Below are 20606 nucleotides of genomic sequence, written 5' to 3'. Positions count from 1 at the left end.
AGTGACTTGCCCAGGGTCACACAGCTAACTCAGAAAGATATTTTTTCCTGATTCCCAACACCATGCTCTATTCACTGTACCACTTAGCTGCCCCTGATCTGTATAATATGTACATGCATATCAGCATTTATGTATATTTATTGTAGGCATATTCTTATCCATATACATATTGTCATACCCATGTAATGGTAATGTAATATGAATTTGAAAATCCCTTTGTATTGGCAAAGGTAGTAGGTACTTAGCACTTAGTAATTGATCAGGCTTCTGTTGGGGAAACATAATGCATGAACTCCTATCTCCTGTCTCTGACATAACAGGAAGGGTTGTCTGAAACAGGAAGTAGCTAATGCTGTGTATATAAGAAAGCCCCAGAGAGGCATAGTCAGAATTTCTTGGGACCAGCATCTGGTGGCAGAACAGCTACAGAAGAGAGAATGTAGAACTGAGCCAGAATTTCCTGAGAACTTGTGGTGGTGGGGCTTCTTCAGAATAAGAGCCCTGAAGCCTGGAGCCAGGAGCCCAGGTAACAGAGGATCCCAGGAGCCCAGGAACCAGGAGCCCAGGAGAAGACTGAGGAATTATGACTGGGACACTGAGACTTTTTTCTGTTTGTGGCTTGGTTGATCCTTCAATTCCTGGGAGCAGAAATTGGGAAGGATCTGACATAGACTGGATCCTGTGAACGTCAATGTGGAGCAGGACCTACCCAGAGAGCTAGACAAGGAAGTGGGAGCTGTCTGCCATTGAACCCAGGTGTGGTGAATCCAATTAGAATCTGGGACCATGGAAGGGGATCTAGGGAATTTGAGAACAGGCCCCAAGTCAAGATGAAAAGGCCTCTCTGTGGGTACTAAGTAATGATGAAATTGTAGTTTACTCCCGTGACCTAGGGGTGGAGGATTTGTGTATTAATGATACTTAGTAATTGATTGATAAGTGACTGATTGAGTTAACTTAAGTGTGCCCCATGAGTGGAAGACTTTGTACTTTGAGATGAATAAGTGACTGACTGAGTTAACTTAAGTGTGTCCCATGAGTGGAAGACTTTGACTATTGTACTTTGAGGTGACTGTTCTTTGTTCTAAATATTGTCACCACTTTGGTGAAAACTATGTGGCCATTTTAATGATAAGCTGTTGTGAATACTATATTGTGATTTTCTGTGATAAGTTACAATATTGTGAATGCTTTACCTTGATTTTCTGTGAATGTTTTGCTTTGATTTGTTATGGAATAGAGTGTCCACTATACTGTGTAATCAGAACCTTAAAAACTGTTCACAGTAGCAGTCCTCTGGAAAGCTGCTCATGCATGGCATTATACCCTACCATCACATCCATTCAGATATGTCTTATAGGGGTAATACTATTTCTTGTCTTTGTATATTGGGCACCTGCTATGGGAACAGGCATATAGTAAGCATTCAAGAAATGGTTTCTTCAGTGAAAAATTAATGTGCAGGATAAATTGGAAAAGGGAAAGATTTAAGGATGATAGATTAGGTTGGTCACTGTAGCAAGAGTTCAAATAAGATGCAATAGAGGTCCAATTTAGGCTTGTAGCTTTGGGACAGACAAAAAGATACACACAATTACAGATTGGATATTGAACTGGCAAGAATTGTCAGCTGATGGGCATGAGACATAAGGGAGATATAGAGGATAATTCCATGTTTTCCAAAATTGATGAGTAAGAAAATAGAATTTCTGAAATATGGAATTTGAAAACAGGATCAGATTTTTTAGACAGAATATAGTGGTAGTTTTAGACATTTTAAATTTGAGATCCTGGTATGACATTCGCATACAGACATTCAATTTATAGTTTAAAATATAGAATAGAAAACATATTTATTCACTCTTTCAAAATATTTACTAAAATTTAATGATGATGGAAGATTTGGAATAAATGAAGAAAAAGGTGAAGGATACTAATGGTAACTATTTTCCCTAATTACATGCTAGTAGAACTCAAAACTTAAATGAAATTGGTGAATATTTACCAAAAAAAAACATAAAATAATTGTCAGTCATTAGCTTTTCAGACCTGTCCACCTTTTTTTGATCCCATTTGGAATTTTCTTGGCAAAGATATTGGAATTGTTTCCCATTTCCTTCTCCAGCTCATTTTCCAGACAAGGAAACTGAGGCAAATAGGGTTAAGTGACTTGCACTGGGTAACCCAGATAGTAAGTGTCTGAGGCAATATTTGAACTTGGGAAGATAAGTCTTCCTGACTCTAGGCCCAGCACTCTATTCACTGTGTCACCTAGCTGCCCTTAGACAAAATAAACAGAACAAGAGATAGATAACTGAGTCTAACAAAAAGGAAATTGAATAAGGCATCAAAAAACTCTTAAGGGGTAAAGGACACTTAGACCAGATGGATTGACAAGAGAATTCTATTGAAGATTCAATTAAAAAAATTCCAACATCATATAATATGTTTGCAAAAAAAAATGCCAAAAGAAGTGGTTCTACCAAATTTCTTTTACGACAAAAATATGGATACCTAAACCAAGGAAAGGCAAAATAGATAAAACTGTAATTCAATATCTTTAATGAATATTACTGAGAAAGCCAGTAAATATTAGTAAAGAGGTTAGAGCAACATATCATAATTATCATATGTGAAACTTGGCTTGATTTATAACAGTAATGTAGTGTTGGTTTAATATCATGAAAAAAATGAACATAATTGACCATATTAATAATAAGACAACAAAAATCATGTGATTTTATTATTAGGTACAGAAAAAACTTTTGGCAAAATGTATTTAAAACACTGGAACAAAGACATTTTTCCTTAATGTGGTACATGTTATTTATCTGAAAGCAAGAGTTAGCATTATGTAACAGAGATGATTTCCAATTTGATATTCTTGATATTCAAGATGATTTCCAGCAAATTCATGGGTAAAATAAAGATATCCTTTGTCACCACTTCTTTTAACATAGTAATACAAAAAGCACCCTTTGACCCAGTAATACACCACTAGGTCTATATACCAAAGAGATAAAAGTGGAAAAGGATTCATAGTAAAATACATTTATACATCTATGTTTATATCCATATCTATATCTGTAGATCTATATACATATCTATCACCTATTTATCTATCATCTATCTATCTATCCATCTATCTCTCTTACAACTCTTTTTTGTGGTGGCAAAGAATTGGAAACCAAGGGGATACCTGCCCATAGATTGGGGGGAAAAGTCAACAAGTTATGGCACATGAATGCAATGGAATACTATTGTGCAGTAAGAAATTATGAAGGAGATGGTTTCAGAAAAGTCTGTGAATACTTGTTTGAACTGATGCAAAATGGAGTGAGCAGAGCCAGGAACAAACTTTATATGGTAATAGAAATGTTGTAAGGATAGTCAACTTTGAAAGATTTAGTCATCTGAAATATGCCCCAAAAGTTATTGAATTGTGTATATACTTTGACGCAGCAATACCATTACTAGGACTATTTCCAAAGATGATCGGGGGGAAAAAAGCACCTATATGCTCAAATAGTTATATCAGCTCTCTGTGGTAGAAAAGAACTTGAAATTGTGGGGATGCCCATAAATTGGGGAATGGCTGAACATGTTGTGGTTTGTGATTGTGGTGGAATACTACTATCTTATAAGAAATGATGAATTCATTGATGTTAGAAAAAAAAAAACATTGATAGTCTTGCATGAAATAATAAAGAGTGAATTGAGCAGAACCAAGAGAACATTGTAGATAGACACAGCAATATTATTTTAAGAACAACTTTGAAGAACTAAGTCATTTTGATGATTATCAATGCCCAAATTAGCTACAAGGGACCTATGAGGGAAGATTCTATCTGACTACAGAGAAAGAACTGATAAATAGAAATGTTCATAGAATGACTTTACTTATATGCTTATTTGTGTCTAAAGATAGCCATTTCTGGGGGGGGAGGGAAGAAACAAAGGGAGAAAAGAAAGTTACATGATAACTTTATTATACATTTAAAATGATTATGAAGTTATACATAATAGATTTGCAGTTTCAAGTGCAATCATCTTTTTTGTTTATTCCACTGTTAAGACAATGCTTGTTGTATTCCATAAATTAAAAATAAAATGAATGTTATTTTTAAAAAGGACTTCATAACTGATCAACACAATGACCAACCATAATTCCAGGAACTATTATGAATACAACTACAAAATATTATTTTCAGAAATAGTAGAGAAATTCATACTGTAAAAATGAAAAATCTTGAAAAACTCAGGATTTCTCATTAATGTAAAGATAAATCATGATGATTCCAGAGGACTAATGATGAAGAATGCTCTTTACATCCAGACAAAGAAGTGATGGACTAATATGAAGGATGAGATACATTTTAAAAACATGGCCAATAGTTCATTTGTTTTGCTAGAGACTATGCTTATGTATTATAAATGTTTTGCTTTTCTCCCTTTTCCCCACAGTGAGGTTGAGAAAGGTAAGGAGAAAATAAATATTTGATGAATAAAAATTAATTTCAAAAAAAGCCTTCCCTGATGATCCTAGCCTAATATATTCCTGAACAATTCTAAATTCTCAGAATAATTTTTGTCTCTATATAAATGTATTCTACCTGGTGCCATTTCTTCCATCATTGACTTAGGTTTTTCAATCATTTATTTTTTAACCACTTCATCTTTGTATCTTGTGTTCTCAGTTCAATTATAAACTTTTTTAGATATAAGGATTATATTATCTTTGTCTTTTGTAGTTCATATAATGCCTGACAGTGCTTTGCATGTGGTTATTTTTAGATGAATGTTTTCTAATTTGTTCTGATATTACCTCTGATGAGTTCCCTTTGGCATCAGTCTAGAAATTTTTAACTAACAATGTCCCCTCTCTTTAAAAACTTTAAAATCTACCTTCCTGGAAATTTGGTGTATATGTGGCAAAAGGTTCATGTAATGAACTGAACTTCTCTGATCTGCATTATAGCATGAAAACCTTTTTTACTTGTTATTAATGGAGAGAATTAATCACTTTATTTCAGAATATTTGTTCCATAGGAAGTTCTTCTCTAAAGAACTGAAATAGTAGAGAATCAGACTCAGTGCTCAATTTGCAATCAGGAGAAGAAAGAGAGCTATCAACATTTGAAGGGTTAGGCCAATCAGGCCTTGAGATAGTCACAATAATTCTGTAGACATTTGAATGAAATTGCTTATTTTTAAAGAGTCATATATGAGCTTTATATAAAGAGGTTTTCAGAGAACAATTATTTCAACTCTGACTTGAAAGAATGGATTGGTTACCAAAACTCTATTCTAAAGGCTTTCAAAGCTATGGAATATTTTCATTGTTCAAATGATTAAAAGGGATGCCTTTATTAAACTGATTAAGTTATGTAAATAATACTCAAATATATCATATTTTTTTGACAAAAAGACTTTTTGTTGTTGTTTTTCAGTCACATCCCCTCTTCATTACCCAATAGAGGTTTCATTGGTAAAGATACTGGAGGGAATTGCCATTTCCTTCTTCAGCTCATTTTACAGATAAGGAAACAGGACTAGCTAACTGGCCCAGTTAATAAGTATGTGAGGTTAGAGTTGAACTCAGGTCTTCTTGACTCTAGGGCTGGTGATCAATCCACTGCACCACCAAGCTGTCCCTTAGCATGCATACATGTTATTAAATTGATATTTTTAATAATCAGTGTAATTTATATAGTATTATAAAGTGTTCAAAGCATTTTATATGCATTATTATATTTGTCTCGTAACATTTTAAGGGAAGTGTAGCACATATTATTAATTATGTTTTATAAATAAAGAAATTAGTGCTGACAGATGTTAAATGATTTGCCCACATTCGCAAGGCTGATTTGAACCCCAATCTTTCAGATTTCAAGTATAGCAATCTATTGCACAATATTACCTACAAAAAGCCTGATTATACTCTTTGTCAAATGCCTAATGTCTTGATCATAACAGTATTGAAGAAATGCAGGCTCATGTATAAAGGACTTAATTCAAAGCAACTAAGTTCCACTGTGGTATATGTGGATATTTTTATGTAGCAGGCATGGTTTAGCGGAAAGAGCATGTTATTAGAAATGAAGAGATTTGGGGTCATATCTTGATTTTCTCAACAACTGGCTATATGTTCTTGGACTCCCTTTACTTCCAGTTTTATCATCTGTCAAAGTAGGATAATATCTGCTTTTACTCCATTTCACAGGCATAGATGTGTTTTAGAAAGGTCAAAGCATCATGAAAACAAAAGGCACTGGTGAGAGATTGAGGATAAGAAACACCAATCTCACCATTGCAGTCAATGTCGATATATAAATTTTAAAACAACATTCTTTTTAGGTTCCTGGACGACCCCTCTACTCCTTCTGCTCTTTACTATGAGTGGGAATTCCTCCTAGAGCCTCCATTTTGAAAAATGCCCAAACTAGTTATCCTTATTTCTCTCCTGGCTTTGCTTCTGACTCTAGTCTTATACTGGATGTTCTTTTCCCTCATCTCCTGTGGCCTTCTTACTTTGGAATATCCACTATGCAATTGATGATTTCTTTCTGGGACTTATATTTTAAGTAAGAGCTATGCATTTACCATTTCACAATTAACTGAAAGATTAGAAGAATATAAAATCTCTGTGCTTACTCTTGGTTATGTAAAGAATTTATTCTGTAGATCAAAATACTTCCTTATAGGTTTTAATTACAGTTTCTCTCATCCATATATCAACATCATTAAAAATTCCTTGAAGCAGATAACAACAATAATAATTATCAGGCAAGAAATAAAACAGGGAAATATATACTTAACAAAGTTATTCTCCCCTGTGATGCCAGAGGTTGAAGAGGGTTTCCCTATATATGAAGAGGCCCTCTAGATCAGTGTTGTCAAACTCAAATGGAAATGGATTCCTTTTATCTATGACTTAGAAAACTACAACTTAACATTAACTGTATTGTATTGTACTTTAATTTATTTTATTAAACATTTCCTAATTACATTTTATCTAGTTCAACCTGCAGTTGGGAATTTTGCTGACTACTTGGCCTTTGGTTGACTTTGATACCTTTCCTCTAGATGCTCCTGTTTGCAGATAACATTATGCTGATGGCATCAATCCCCAGAAAACCGTGGGACCTCTTGGCAGACATTTATAATTGCTCAAAGGAGTCTGGTCTATCTATGTTGGGAAGTCTTAATGGATGAAGAATATTTATTGCTCAGATTTCAACATATATTTGTACAATGTATAGAACTTGTCCATCATGATATATTTCTGCAGTTCACAGTGGAGATGAACAATGAATTTGGAGTAGCTTTAATTTGGAGGAGGAAAGTGGGCTAAATTCTTTTTAGGAAATCGTAAAGCTCATTTAATGACCTCATACTTCACACAACAGCAAATACCTATTTTTAATAGTAATATTTTACCAGCATTGCTATTATGCACCAAAACATGGAATATATAACTCTCTAAGGAATTTTAAAATGAATATCAATAGAAAAGCAATGGAGAATTGTAGAGTTTGTGTGGTTGTATTATATAACTAATAAGGACATCCAAGGAAGAAGAGGAGTCAAAGAAGTCATCTAGGAATTATATGACACAAGAAGAAGATAGGCTTGCCAAGTGGCAAGAAAGAAGAACTGCATCCAGGTAGGTAGCTCGACTGGTATCCCCACAGTGTCATCAAAACCAAGGATGACTTCAAGCACTTTCATGAATCCTCTGTGGTGAATATATGAGAGGGCATAGACAAATATAATACATGACAGAGGCAGGCATGGTTGGGATGCAATCTGCATCACTGGAGGGAACTCTAAAAACAATGAGATCATGGCTCCATCTGAGTATCAGACTGATATGTCACACAGATGCTTTAGCAACCATATAAATTTACATTTCTCAAGAAATATCTCTCAGAGAAGAATATGCGGTTCTAATGAATCCCATATGAAGAAGAATTGTGAACACAGCAAATCCCATACTTAACATCATCACATTAGGAAATTTGAAAAACTAACAATGACAAATTTGTATTCCCCCTACACAAATTAAGCCTTTATGACTAGACAAATGAACAAGCACATTGCTTATGCATTGCAGTCATATCTCTCTGAGAGATTATAGCTAGTCCCAAATGGAGCTTAGTGATCTGTGGCCCACGTTCTTTAGGTGGAGTGATTAAGGGCAAGGATATTTTTTTAGGTGGTGTGGAGGAAGGAATCAGGACTGAGGGTGATAGGGGAAAAATGGAGATTGAGGAGGAAGAGAAAATGGGAGGAGACATGATTAGTCAAGGGTAGGAGATTTTAACCTGGGATCTATGAACTTTGATGTGAAAAAAAATAGGTTTATTTTCACTAACCTCTAAATGAAATTTGATGTTTCCTTACATTAGAAATGTAGTCAACAAGCATTATTCTGAGAAAGCATTCATAGGATTTGCTAAATTGCCAAAATGTCTATGACACAGAAAGTTTAAGAGCACCTGGTCTAGGGATATCCTCAGGGTAATAGCACATTGGGCTTAGAGAGTGCCATCAGCATATTTTATGTACAACAGTAAACTGGAAGGTGGGCTATGGCACTTAGGCAGGTGCTAAAGGAGGCCTACACACACACACACACACACACACACACACACATACATACACACACAAAGAGACATACACCCAACACATGGGTTTTATTTTCATGAGTCCATAATACATAAGCCAGTAATAAACACTCCCTGCATAACTAGCCTCTGGTTTTTCTCAAATTGTTTTTACCAGCTCCATGTTTGTCCACGGGGAAAACAGCTTGTTCAACCTCATCTCACAAGCCTACAAAGTGAGGGCAAGTGCCTGAGCCCCAGCCAAGCTGCGTGGGTTTTGAGCTTGTTCCCTCATTAACTTTAAGTCTCTCACCAGCCTCAGCTCACATTACTGAAGAAACTTAGTCAAAAAGAAGTGGGCCTGTTTATTTGGTATCCAGGGGAAAATAGTCCTTGTTTGGGAAACAGTAACCTTGGGGGAGGGTACAGAAGCAAGCAAGTGCTGCCATGTCAGTGCTGGAGTGTGGGCACTGACAAGCATCTTGCTCAACCATCTCAGCCAATTAATCATAAGCAGCCTGGCTAATGATGGAGGAGGCACATGTTTGTCTCTGTTTGAAGCAGCTGACATGTCACTCATTTGTGCTACTGGGGCTGACTGAGTGGCAGGTTTTTCAGACTTGAAAAATCCATAATTATGTCCCTCCTCTTCCTCACAATCTCCTTCTACCCTTACCAGAGAAACTTGGCAAACATGAAACTGAAATAGTGGGAAGGGGGAAGCATGGACTGCATTTGACTCATTCTGCTACTCCAATGGAGAAAGAAAAATTTAGGAAGAAAATATCATCACATAACATTATCACATCAGTCTCCTAGACTGTCTAGCCCTACATCTCATATCTTAACCATATCAAGATTTAATGGAGACTGAAAAGTGAAGGAAACATTTTTCCCCTGTGAGGAATTATGTGAGGTGCCATTATGATGCAAAACTCGATAAGAGGCCTTGGGATTTATATAATAGCTTTCTGACTGTATACTTTATCCTGTGATGAGTTTGTGATATTCCTATTGTGGATATACTCTCCAATTATCCAGATGATGTCTCAGTTATACTTTGTCACTCTATGTGACTCTTGTGCATGCTCTCCCATAAATCCTCTAGAAAGGGTCCATTTTGTAGTTCTCTGGATAAAATATATAGATAGATGCCTATAGAACATTCCAACTGCTCATCAGCTATCCCTCACTCTCACCACATGGGTTAACAACATACATATTTTCCAGTCATACCACTTCTCTTGTATGATTCTTAGTTGGCAACATGTTCTAGCCTCAAATATTTGTATAGAAATTCACTGGATGCCACAAAGGAGAGAAAATAATCAATAAGCATTTATTAAAATCATGTATTGCAGACCCTGCACTGTGTTAGTCAGTGTGAAAGACAGGACAAAGGCAAAGAAAATTCAAAGGACATGAAATATACTTGGGAAGATAAGGTATACACAGATGGAGCAATGGGACAATAATATGAGAGAAGACCTTGAAATAAAAACTGAAAAATTAGGTGGGCAGATTTATGGGTGAATAAATTCCATATCATTGGAAATATTGAAAAGCAGTTAACTGACTATTTATAAAGGTTGATGTGGAGGAAATGCACACAACTGTCAAGTGAGACCTGATGACTTCTAAGGTTGCATCTAACAATTTCATTCTGAAAGCCTATGAATATGTAATTGAGAATTGAAGTACAGTAGGCTCTTAAGTGGTTTCCCATCTTCTCTTTAGTCAGTATTTTCCTAATTGTTCATGCTTAGTGACTGTGATGCTAATATTAATCTTCTTAACTGTAATGACCTATCTCAATTTCATTAGGATATGTCCAACAATACTGGATGACTTATGATGAAAAATGTTATCCACCTCCACAGAGGGAATTGATAGAGTTTGAGTGCATATTGAAGCATAATTTTTCATGTTCTTTATTTTTCTTGCTTTTTTTTGCAACATGGCTAATATGGAAATATATTTTGCATTATTTCACATGCATAATTGATATAATATTTTTGCCTTTGTGTAAAGAAAAAGGTTATGTCCAGGATATTGAATGGGATGTTATAACTTTATTTGTCCTGGAATGGGATTTAGGGGTTATGTTTGATCTGCAATGAAAGTCTCTCCTTAGCATCCTTATTTTAGGAGCCAACTCAACTTCAAAGACCCCTTCTTTTTTGCTGAAAGGCTACAACAAGTTTTATAATTATCATCAATTTTTATAAGGCAAAACCTTCCCATTTGATGAGAAAAAGTTTGTATTGACCTACTCTGAGAATGTCAAATGAACACGCATTTTGATTGCAATAATTTGACTTGTTCTAGTGCTCTTGGTTGAATTCTTGGTTTTCTCAGCCTTCAGTACTACAAATAGATTTTCTTTGTCTTCTAGTTTACATAATTTGGATGAGAGGCTAAATTCAGATAAAGTATAATCTAGCTCCTAATATACTTTTCTCATTTAATTATTGTTACAATTTGCAGTTAACAAAAGAAAGCAGCAATGGAGAATTGCCTTCTATGAAATGAAATTAAATCAAGGTACATTAAATGTTTAAATATAGACAGTTTCTGTGGGAGACAGTGTCTGTGCAACAATTTCACTAAATAGACTAAGTTTTAACTTGTTTTCCTACTCTCTTGGAGAAAGCCAAATTTAGTAAAAAAAAAAAATTAAACATCACAATATAATAGCCCATCTAGGCCCAACTCTTACCACTTGATCTAACACTTTTTTGTGTGGACCCTGGCAAGCACCTCCTATTTCCTATCAGTAAAGTGGGACTGTTGTGGAATAATTTTAATAGACTGTTTTAATGTGTATCTATCATTCCATTCAAGAAACATTTAAGTATCTACATACACAAACAACTATATGAAAATAATAACTGATATTTATGTACATCTTTAAGATCTGTAAAGTATTTTTCATGTATTAATCATTTCAATTTCATACCAACAATACCATTCAATTACCATCATTTCCCTTTTACATAAAAAAGATCTCTAGTGATGAAAAACAAAACCAAACTACAACAACCACTCTCTTATGCTCCTGCAGTTGATAAGTATTAGAGGTGGGATGGGAACACAAGTTTCCTTTACATGTAGTCCAACATTCAATTCAGTATGTCATACTTCATGTCTGTGAGCTTGTGGTTTAGTAAAAAGGAAATTGCAAACTTTGAACTCTCTGTAGAATGAAACAGCATTGAGTCAGAATCAGGTTCCTTATCTAGACTTTAATAGCAAATGTGATCTAATCTTCTGTTTCTGTTCATTTCCCATGAACTCCAAGGTCTGAGATTGCCAGTAGGATATCAATAATCATAAAACTATAAATAGTAAAAGGGCCATTCTTCAATTCAATTTCTAATTGAATGCCATGTTTGGGTTTTGGTCAGCAGACTAGACCAAGTTAGGGACACCAACTCAAATTTTGTCCACATTACACCATGACACACTCACCTTAATTCCTCACAGACAGGCCAGGACTAAACAAATATAATCTGGTGAGTGGCAGGAGCAAAAATCTTGAACTTTGATGCCTTAGCTTTGACCCTTGTCTATAGTACTTGCTTATAGTACCGTGTGACCATAGGCAACTTCCTTCTTTACTCTAAGCCTCAGTTTCCTCATCTATTAAGTAGAGATATAATACTCTTTACCTCATATGGTTATGGTAAGATCAAAATGAGGTAGTAAATATGAATGTGTGGGAAGACAAAATGATATATAAAACTGACACTGTTTTCTAAGTGTTCAATGTTTCAGAAAACCCATGATTTTATTAGTGTGGGCACTCCTTTTACCAAAGTGTTCTAATTTTTTTCCAGGCACAAGTTGATGTTTTATATTCCTCTTCTCTGTGAATGTCAACCTTTTTGAGATGAGCCCCTCCAAAATTATGCTAGTACTGTGAGGACAGATGCACAATCCATCACCAGATCTAGACTGGAAGCCTTTGCAATCAATACCTCCTACAACTTCCATTCAGCAGGCACAACCTGGAAAATCCAGGGTCACCCCTATACCATAACTAGACATTAAATTAGTAATTTAGTAGAATAGTTTCCTCATAACCATCGAGTTTCTTTTTAACGTGAGAATACTACTTGTGAATGTGCATGGCTGTTAAGTAGACTGTTTACACTGTCCTTTAATTGAATTTGGTAAGTATTTGTTATTTACAGAATATTCTTCTAGACACTAGGGGAAATGCATAGTTTAAATAATGCATAGTTGCCAAATAAACACCAAATAAAGCAAGATTGGAATATATGCTCATTCTAACAGAGTCAAGAAGGAGAAAACTTGTGATATCTCAACACTCTGTTTGTCTCTTCTGTCTGTGCTGATGTTTGTTTGTGATACTTTGGACAGAAGCCCTTGGACCTTCCTGATTTCAGCAGTTCTATGAAGCATCTGTAATTGGATTGGAGGGGTTGGGGACTAGAGGAGAGAAAACCTCTAAGTAGGCTCTTACAACAATCCAGACAAGTGGTAATGAGAGCCTTGTTACTATTTTGGCAATAGGATTTGAGAAGAGAAAGCAGAGCTAAGAGATGTTATTTAGATGAAATCAACAGCCCTAGGTGACTGATTTGATATGAAAATAAGAGGGGGGGAGGAAAAATAAAATAGCTAATATTTGTGTAGCATATTGATATTTTAAAACACTACAAATTTAATTGCATATGGTTTTCACAGCAACTCTGTGAGGTAGGTGAAATATTATCTCCATTTTAGCACTGAGGAAACTGAGGCCCAATGTGACTTGCCAGACACATAGCCAGTAAGTTTTTGAGGTCATATTTGAATTCAGTTCTTAATAACTTCAAGCTCTATCTGCTGTGCCACCAAGTTAACTATGAGCAGAATCTGGTTTATCACTCAACAAGTATGTTACTAGTAGAATTCATTTTGGCTATGGAATGAATTAGAAGGTTCTTGAGGTCCTTTCTAACACTAAATATAAGGATTCCATGATTCAGCAACTAAAATGTTATCTGGTCTTTTCTGTTTTTTCTTTTTCTTTTTTTCAGTGATATGATTGCTATAACTATAACTAAATTGCTATACTACAAGGAGGAAAAAATGGGAAGGTGGGTGATGGACAATGCTTGAACCTTATTCTCATCAGCATTGGCTCAAAAATAATAGACGCAATCAGTTGCATATAGAAATCTATCTTACCCAGCAGGAAAGTAGGAGGGGAGGATATTAAGTGGGGTGGGGAGGGACTGACAGAAAAGAAGGCAGAGAGGGGACAGGTGGTAGACAGAAGCAAAACAAAGTCAAGGAAGGAAAGAGTGAAAGGAGAGAGAGGATAAACAGGAGGAAAAATAGAATGGAGGGAAATACACAGTAATCATAACTGTGAATGTGAATGGGATGAAATCTCCCACAAAATAGAAGCAGATAGCACAGTGGATCAAAAAACCAGAATCCTACAATATCTTGTTTACAAGAAACAGATGTGAAGCAGAGATACAAACAGACAGAGTAACACTAAAGGGCTGAAGCAGAATCTGTTATGCCTCAGCTGAGGTAAAAAAAAAAAAGAATAAAAAAAGAACAGGGTTAGCAATCCTGATCTCAGAAAAAGTAAAAGCAAAAATAGGTCTAATTAAAAGAAATAAGGAAGGAAACTACATCTTCCTAAAAGGTATCATGGACAATGAAGGAAGATCAATACTAAATATATATATGCACCAAGTGGTATAGCATCCAAATTTCTAAAAGAGAAGTTAAGTGAATGGTAGCTTCCTGACCAAACAAGAAAAAGAGAACATCATGAAATGTAAAGTAGATTATTTTAAGTATATTAAATTTAAAAAAAAGCATTAGCACAAACCAAACCAATGAAACCAAGATTAGAAGGAAAGCAGAAATCTGGGAAATAATCTTTACAAGAAGTGTGTCTGATAAAAGTCTCATTTCTGAAATATGTATAGACTGAGTCAAATTTATATGAATATAAGTCATTCCCCAATTGATAAATGGTCAAAGAATATGAACAAGTAGTTTTCAGATGAAGAAATCAAAGTTATTATAGATATATGAAAAAGTTTTCTAAATTACTTTTGATTAGAGAAATGCAAATTAAAACAACTCTGAGGTACCACCTCACACCTATCAGATTGGCTAACACAACAAAAAAGGAAAATTATGAATGTTGGAGAGAATGTGGAAAAATTGGGACACTAATTCACTGTTGGTGGAGTTGTAAACTAATCCAATTATTCTGGAGAGCAATTTGGAACTATGCTCAAATGGAAACCAAACAGTGCATACCCTTTTGTCCAGCAATACCACTACTAGATATGCATCCCAAAAAGATCATAAAAAGGGGGAGGGGGAAGTCCTACATGTGAAAAAATATTTATAGCAGTCCTTTTCATTGTGGCAAAATATTGGAAATTGAGGGGATGCCCATCAATTAGGGGAATGGCTGAACAAGTTGTGGTATATGAATGTATTGGATTACTATTGTGCAATAAGAAATGATGAACAGACAGATTTAAGAAAAATCTGGAAAGACTTGTATGAACCAATACAAAGTGAAATGAATTGAACAAGGAAAAAATATGAGCACCATTGTGTGATGATCAATTATGAATGTCTCAGTTCTCAGAAACTCAATGATCCAAGACAAGTAAAAACTGTTCACAAAGGAAAATTCTATCCACATCCAGATAAAGAACTGATGGACTCTGAATGCAGATCAAAGCATATTTTTCATTTATTTAATCTTTTTCATTTTTTCCTTTTGATGTTTCTTTTTTCACAACTGTGACTAATATGGAAATAGTTTTATGTGGTAACCCATGTATAACCTATATCAAATTGCCTACCATTTTAGGAAAAGGGAAGGGGAGTGATGGAGGGAGAAAAATTTGAACTCAAAATCTTGTAAAAATGAATGCTAAAAATTGTTTTGACATGTAATTTGGGAAAATACTATTCAAGATGTGAAAAAAATTAAAAAAAAAATAAAGTCAGTGATGTGCTGCACATGGGAGAACTGAATAAATTCAGATGCTCTAACTAGACAATACGTTCAGCATCAACTCAGGGAATAAGAAACAGATAATAAGATAATTAAATCAATTGTTGAGGATTTTACAAGTGTCAAGTTATATATTACTCCACTTAAAGGGATATCACACTTCAGAATATCTTCACTTGACAGACAGAAAAGGGGATTGATATAAATTAATTGAATGACCCTCAAAAGTAACTAACTAAATAAATAATTGCTAACATTTATATAATGTTTAAAGGTTTGCAAAGTTTCAAAAACATCTCATTTTATCTTCACAATAAACATATAAAGTAGATGGCATAATTATCTCCATTTTGCAGCTTGGGAAACTGAGATGCAAAGAGGTTAATTTATTTTCCCAGGGTCCCACAGCCAATAAGTGTCTAAGGCCAGAACTGATCTCAGAACTCCATAATTTCAAGTTCAAAGCTCTATCCATTACACCACTTAGCTAATCTAAAAATTTTCTCTCAGTATGATACATATTGTTCCTTTACTGAGATTCCCCTCCCTATCAAATCAATTCCCACAGACTCTGTCTTTGCAATTCATTCATTATTGGCAGAAACTGGATAAACATATCCTAACAGCTAGGCTGGAACTCTGTAAATGCTTTAATGCTTCACACTGCAGGCATAACATCCAAGAAAGTCATTATAGATTGTGAAAGGAATGAGCCAGATAAACATATGTGCTGCTGTGTTTGGAAATAAGCTGAATATTCATGTACAAATGACTCTTATGTTCAAAAATTTGTGTCTTTGAGAAAATTAATTACAAAAATGAATAAACTTTAATGCATATCACATTTCTGTTATATCATAATGACATTAATGCAGTGCCATGGAAAATGTTGGTTTATAAAATAATTAGTGGTACTGAAAGGCCATTTGTATCATTCTAGTAACCCTATATAAAAACATTTTTTCCCAAGGTCCATGTACTGTGGACACATAAAATGATTTTTAAAAATTACTCACATTTAGATAAAGCTAAAACCCATCTAAACATATGGTATTAAACTTCAAGAAATAGATTTAAGGTTAAATATTAAATCATTAAAATTAAAATTTTTATGACAAATAAAAAAAAAGATGAATTCTTAAAGGAATTGTATTCTTGGACCTTATTTTCTTATAAATAATGAAAAGCAGCCTGGCATAGTGCAAAGTTCTGGGATAAGGTCAGCAGGAGTTGGGTTCCCACCTTGCCTTTGATACTCTCTATGTGAGACTAATTCAGTCATTTATCATTAATGTATCTCAAACCACTCTTTAGGACTTGCCCTGGTCTAGTTTCCCAGCTTGGGAATCAATTACTCCAAAATCATAAGTCTTTCCCACATTTTTGCAATAATCCTTGGTAAGGGCAATATGAGTGTTCCAAAGATAGAGACACAGTATATACCAATATCAATGTTATACCAAAGAGCTACATAGATGCTAACTGGGGAAAAAAAAAGATAGTATACCCTTGGTAGTATATTTTTTATGTTGACTGATGGGAGGCAGACCATATAAGATCAGGCTGGAAAGGTAGGATGGGTAGGATCAAATTAAAAAGTGTTTGAAATGCTAAAAGAATTTCAACTTGACTCAGTAAGCAATAGGGTTTCACTGATGGCTTTTGAATACATACCTGATAAGGCCATATTAAGAAAGCAACTCATATACACACGTGTATGCACACACACACGCACACACACTTTCTGATCCATTACTTCAAAGAGGAACTGAAGAACTCTTCAATTAAAAAGAAATAATTCAAGATTGTGGGATACTTTAGCAAAGATCACAGTGCTCTAAGTAGAAAATCTTAATAATCTTCCTTCTACCTCAAGGATCCTTATGAAATAAAAATCAATAATAAAATTTTCTCTCTTTCATGGCACTAATTTTTATACAATTTTTTCACTCAGGGAGGGATAATAGCTTTTATTAGTTTAAACGCTCCATACTAATTAAATTCCCATTCACACTGTTTTATATGCACCTTAGGGGAATGTGGCTAGAGGCCATGTAAAGTAAGAAAGGAAAGATTCTTGTCAGACTATGAATACTATACAAACACATGTAGAATCATAGAAACAGAAAGGGCATCAATGACTTTCAAGTGTACCCTATATCTGAACAAGAATCTCCTTTAAAAACAAATTGGACAACATTTTTAAGCCTTTGCTGGAAGTTCATCAGCATCTGTCTGGTTTGCATTTCAACCCTGGACCTTTGTAATTGAAAATTCCATTTGCATTAAATTTGGTTTACAAAATCAAATAGCTTCTGTTTGATTTGCATTGCATCATTGAATATGCTGCTATTTGCATCTAAAATATTCAAAGTCCTTGCAAAGCTATTCTTCATCAGCCCATTTTTGCCACCTTTTATGCTGCCACATTAAGACTCTTCCTTGGAGGAGCTCAACAACCTAATCCAGGTTCTGAAATGCAATTTAAGCAGTGAGGGGATGTGACTGCTAGTCTAAGAATAAGAAGGTGTGTTTCCTTGCTTTTTTTGTGAGAATATTTTGTGACTGATTAGTGTTCAGTTTTCACTTTGTCATACTACCCTTTATCCCAGCCAGAAAGAAGTCTACTGGGACTAGCCAGGCCTGTTCAACGTTCTGGATTTCCTGTTTGCTACTATCAGCTATGATTAAAGAACATGTAATGAAAAGTTTTCAGCATTCCTACACCTGCATGGGATTGACAGGGCTAGATGATCTGGATTGAGGATGCCATGGACATGAAGCCATGAATATGAAATTAAAAGCAACTCACTTTTCTCTCCCTATCAATTTCCATTACCAAGGCTCCTCAAATCCTAAAGTGTCCCATTGACCATAGTCTTCCTTCCTCAGGGAAAAACAAAACAAAACAAAACCCCAAACCCCAAATCAAAACCAAAAACAATACAAGCTGAGCTCTGGAGATTAGTACTTAATGGGTTCTGTGGGATATTTTGTTATTTTGCTCTGAAAAATTTCTTTTTGGGTCAGGTTAGAATGCTCCCTCCCCCTGCCATAGAAACATTAATGCTTAGGAGAAGAAAAACCTAACTGGGAAATTGCAGGGAGTTAAAAGAAGCTTTCTCTCATACAAGCTTCCTGGATCATTATGTGCCAATAAATGAAAAGAAAATTGAGATGACTAAGAAGAGGCATACTGCCATGGAGACATGCTGCACAATGGAGGAAAAAAGGAGATGAATGGGACAGGAGATATCCATAACCATCTTTCCCTGACAAGCAGCACACAAAACTAGCTATCCATTAAAAATAAAGGCACTGGCCTGTAGAGATGTCATCACCCCCAAGTGATTCTTTTATCTTTTAGGGAAGGCATACCTTATCATAGTTAGCATTTACACAGCACTTTAAAGCATATGATCCTTAAAAGGACCCTATGAGGTAGGTGCTGTTATTTTCCCTATTTTACAGATGAAGAAACTGAGACTTATAAAAGAGGTTAAAGGATTTGTCCAGATTCACATAGTTAGTAAGCATCAAAGGTAAGATTTTAAGTTAGGTCTTCTTGCCTCTTGGTCTAGTCCTATGACCCACTGGGTCATCTAGATGCCCTATTAGGCACTGACCTTCCTGTAACCAATGTATCTGGGATTATTGATCATGGCCAATTCTCCTCCTCTCCCCTTTTAAAAACCTGAATGAACCACTTTTCTTTTGACCTTCTTTATTACAACTTTCTTGTAATGTAGTACATAGCCTAATGAGGGACCTCTTACCTCCTCAGCTGGGTACATGCTAGTGGGTCTGAGCAGCTATTCAGGAAGAGAGGCTATTTTAATGTCACCTTCAGCAACTCAATGACTATTTTCACTGCCGAACTCTATGCAGATAGATGACCTAATGGAGTCAGGGAGAACTGAATTCAAATCTTGCTCCAAACACTTAATATCATTGTCAGGCTGGCAAAGTTCCAACTCCCCCTCAGTCCCAGTTTACTCATCTGTAAAAGGGGGGTAATAATTGCATTTATCTTAGAGGGTTGTTATAAGATCAAGTTAGATAGCATGTGTAAAGCATTTTGCAAAACAAATTGCTAAATAAATAAATTTATTTATTTATAATAATATATATTTTTATTATTATATTATAAATACATAATATATAAAATGTTATGATTATTATTGTGCTGTTATATTTTTTAAAGATTTTCAAGCCTTTCTATTCTTAGAAATATTTCTAAAGTGCAATGGCAAGATAGTGAAGAAAGAAGACCTTTACATTAGCTAAGAGATGATGACTTATTGAGGAGACTCAAAGGTAACTTATACTTCATTCCTTAAGCATACCCTTCATCCACCAAAGCTTACCTTCTTTATCCTGTTTTCCAGATTTTTCCTCTGGCAAATGCATATCTCTCTTTCCTTCAAGTAAGTGTAAATTGAGTGAGGTCACTTCAGGTTGCACTGCTAAAAACTTCATCAGGTGTGTGCATTGAGTTAAGAGAACTGAGCCATGTATTGTGATTGTGTTTTTACATTACCTCATGGGACAAATAAAAGGCAGCGATTCCCAAAGGCCAGAAGCAGCAGAGCATGGAGAAAACACTGAGGCCCAGATGATCCCGTGGAGGCATCATCAGAAAGTTGTCCTCACTCTCTGTGTCACTTGAATAGTCACTCTGGAATAGTAAAGGGAGGAGGAATAGGAAGACAGGGAAGAGAGAAAATACTGGTTAATGACAGAACTGACCAATTCATTAAAAGCCTGTTAGGTGCCAGGCACTGTGCTATGGGCTGGCTATTTAAGTGCAGAGAATAAAACAATATTTAACTGGGGGAGACAAGAAACAAATATATAAATACATATGTATAATTGTTAAGTGAATAAATAGAAATATAGACAATTTAGATAAAACAAGACAGTTTAAGAGTGAGGACACTAGCAATAGTGTACATAAGAAAATTCTTCATATAAAAGACAGT

General features: G+C 35.1%; 1 protein-coding gene across 3 annotated transcripts in view; it reads right to left on the bottom strand.

The window, feature by feature from the left end:
* SYNDIG1 (synapse differentiation inducing 1) overlaps positions 1–20606 on the bottom strand; it is a 306761-nt gene that overhangs the window by 112040 nt on the left and 174115 nt on the right. For all 3 annotated transcript variants that reach the window (XM_069075526.1, XM_069075527.1, XM_069075529.1), the window contains exon 3: positions 20165–20302. In XM_069075526.1, coding sequence (XP_068931627.1) covers positions 20165–20302 — 138 coding nt within the window. The remainder of the gene's footprint in view (positions 1–20164; positions 20303–20606) is intronic.

Source organism: Petaurus breviceps, unplaced genomic scaffold, assembly GCF_028583685.1.
Source record: "Petaurus breviceps papuanus isolate PSGF00001 unplaced genomic scaffold, PetGlider_PUasm1.0 90919, whole genome shotgun sequence".
NCBI classification, from domain to species: Eukaryota; Metazoa; Chordata; class Mammalia; order Diprotodontia; family Petauridae; genus Petaurus; species Petaurus breviceps.
This window is presented reverse-complemented; position numbering and strand designations above follow the sequence as displayed.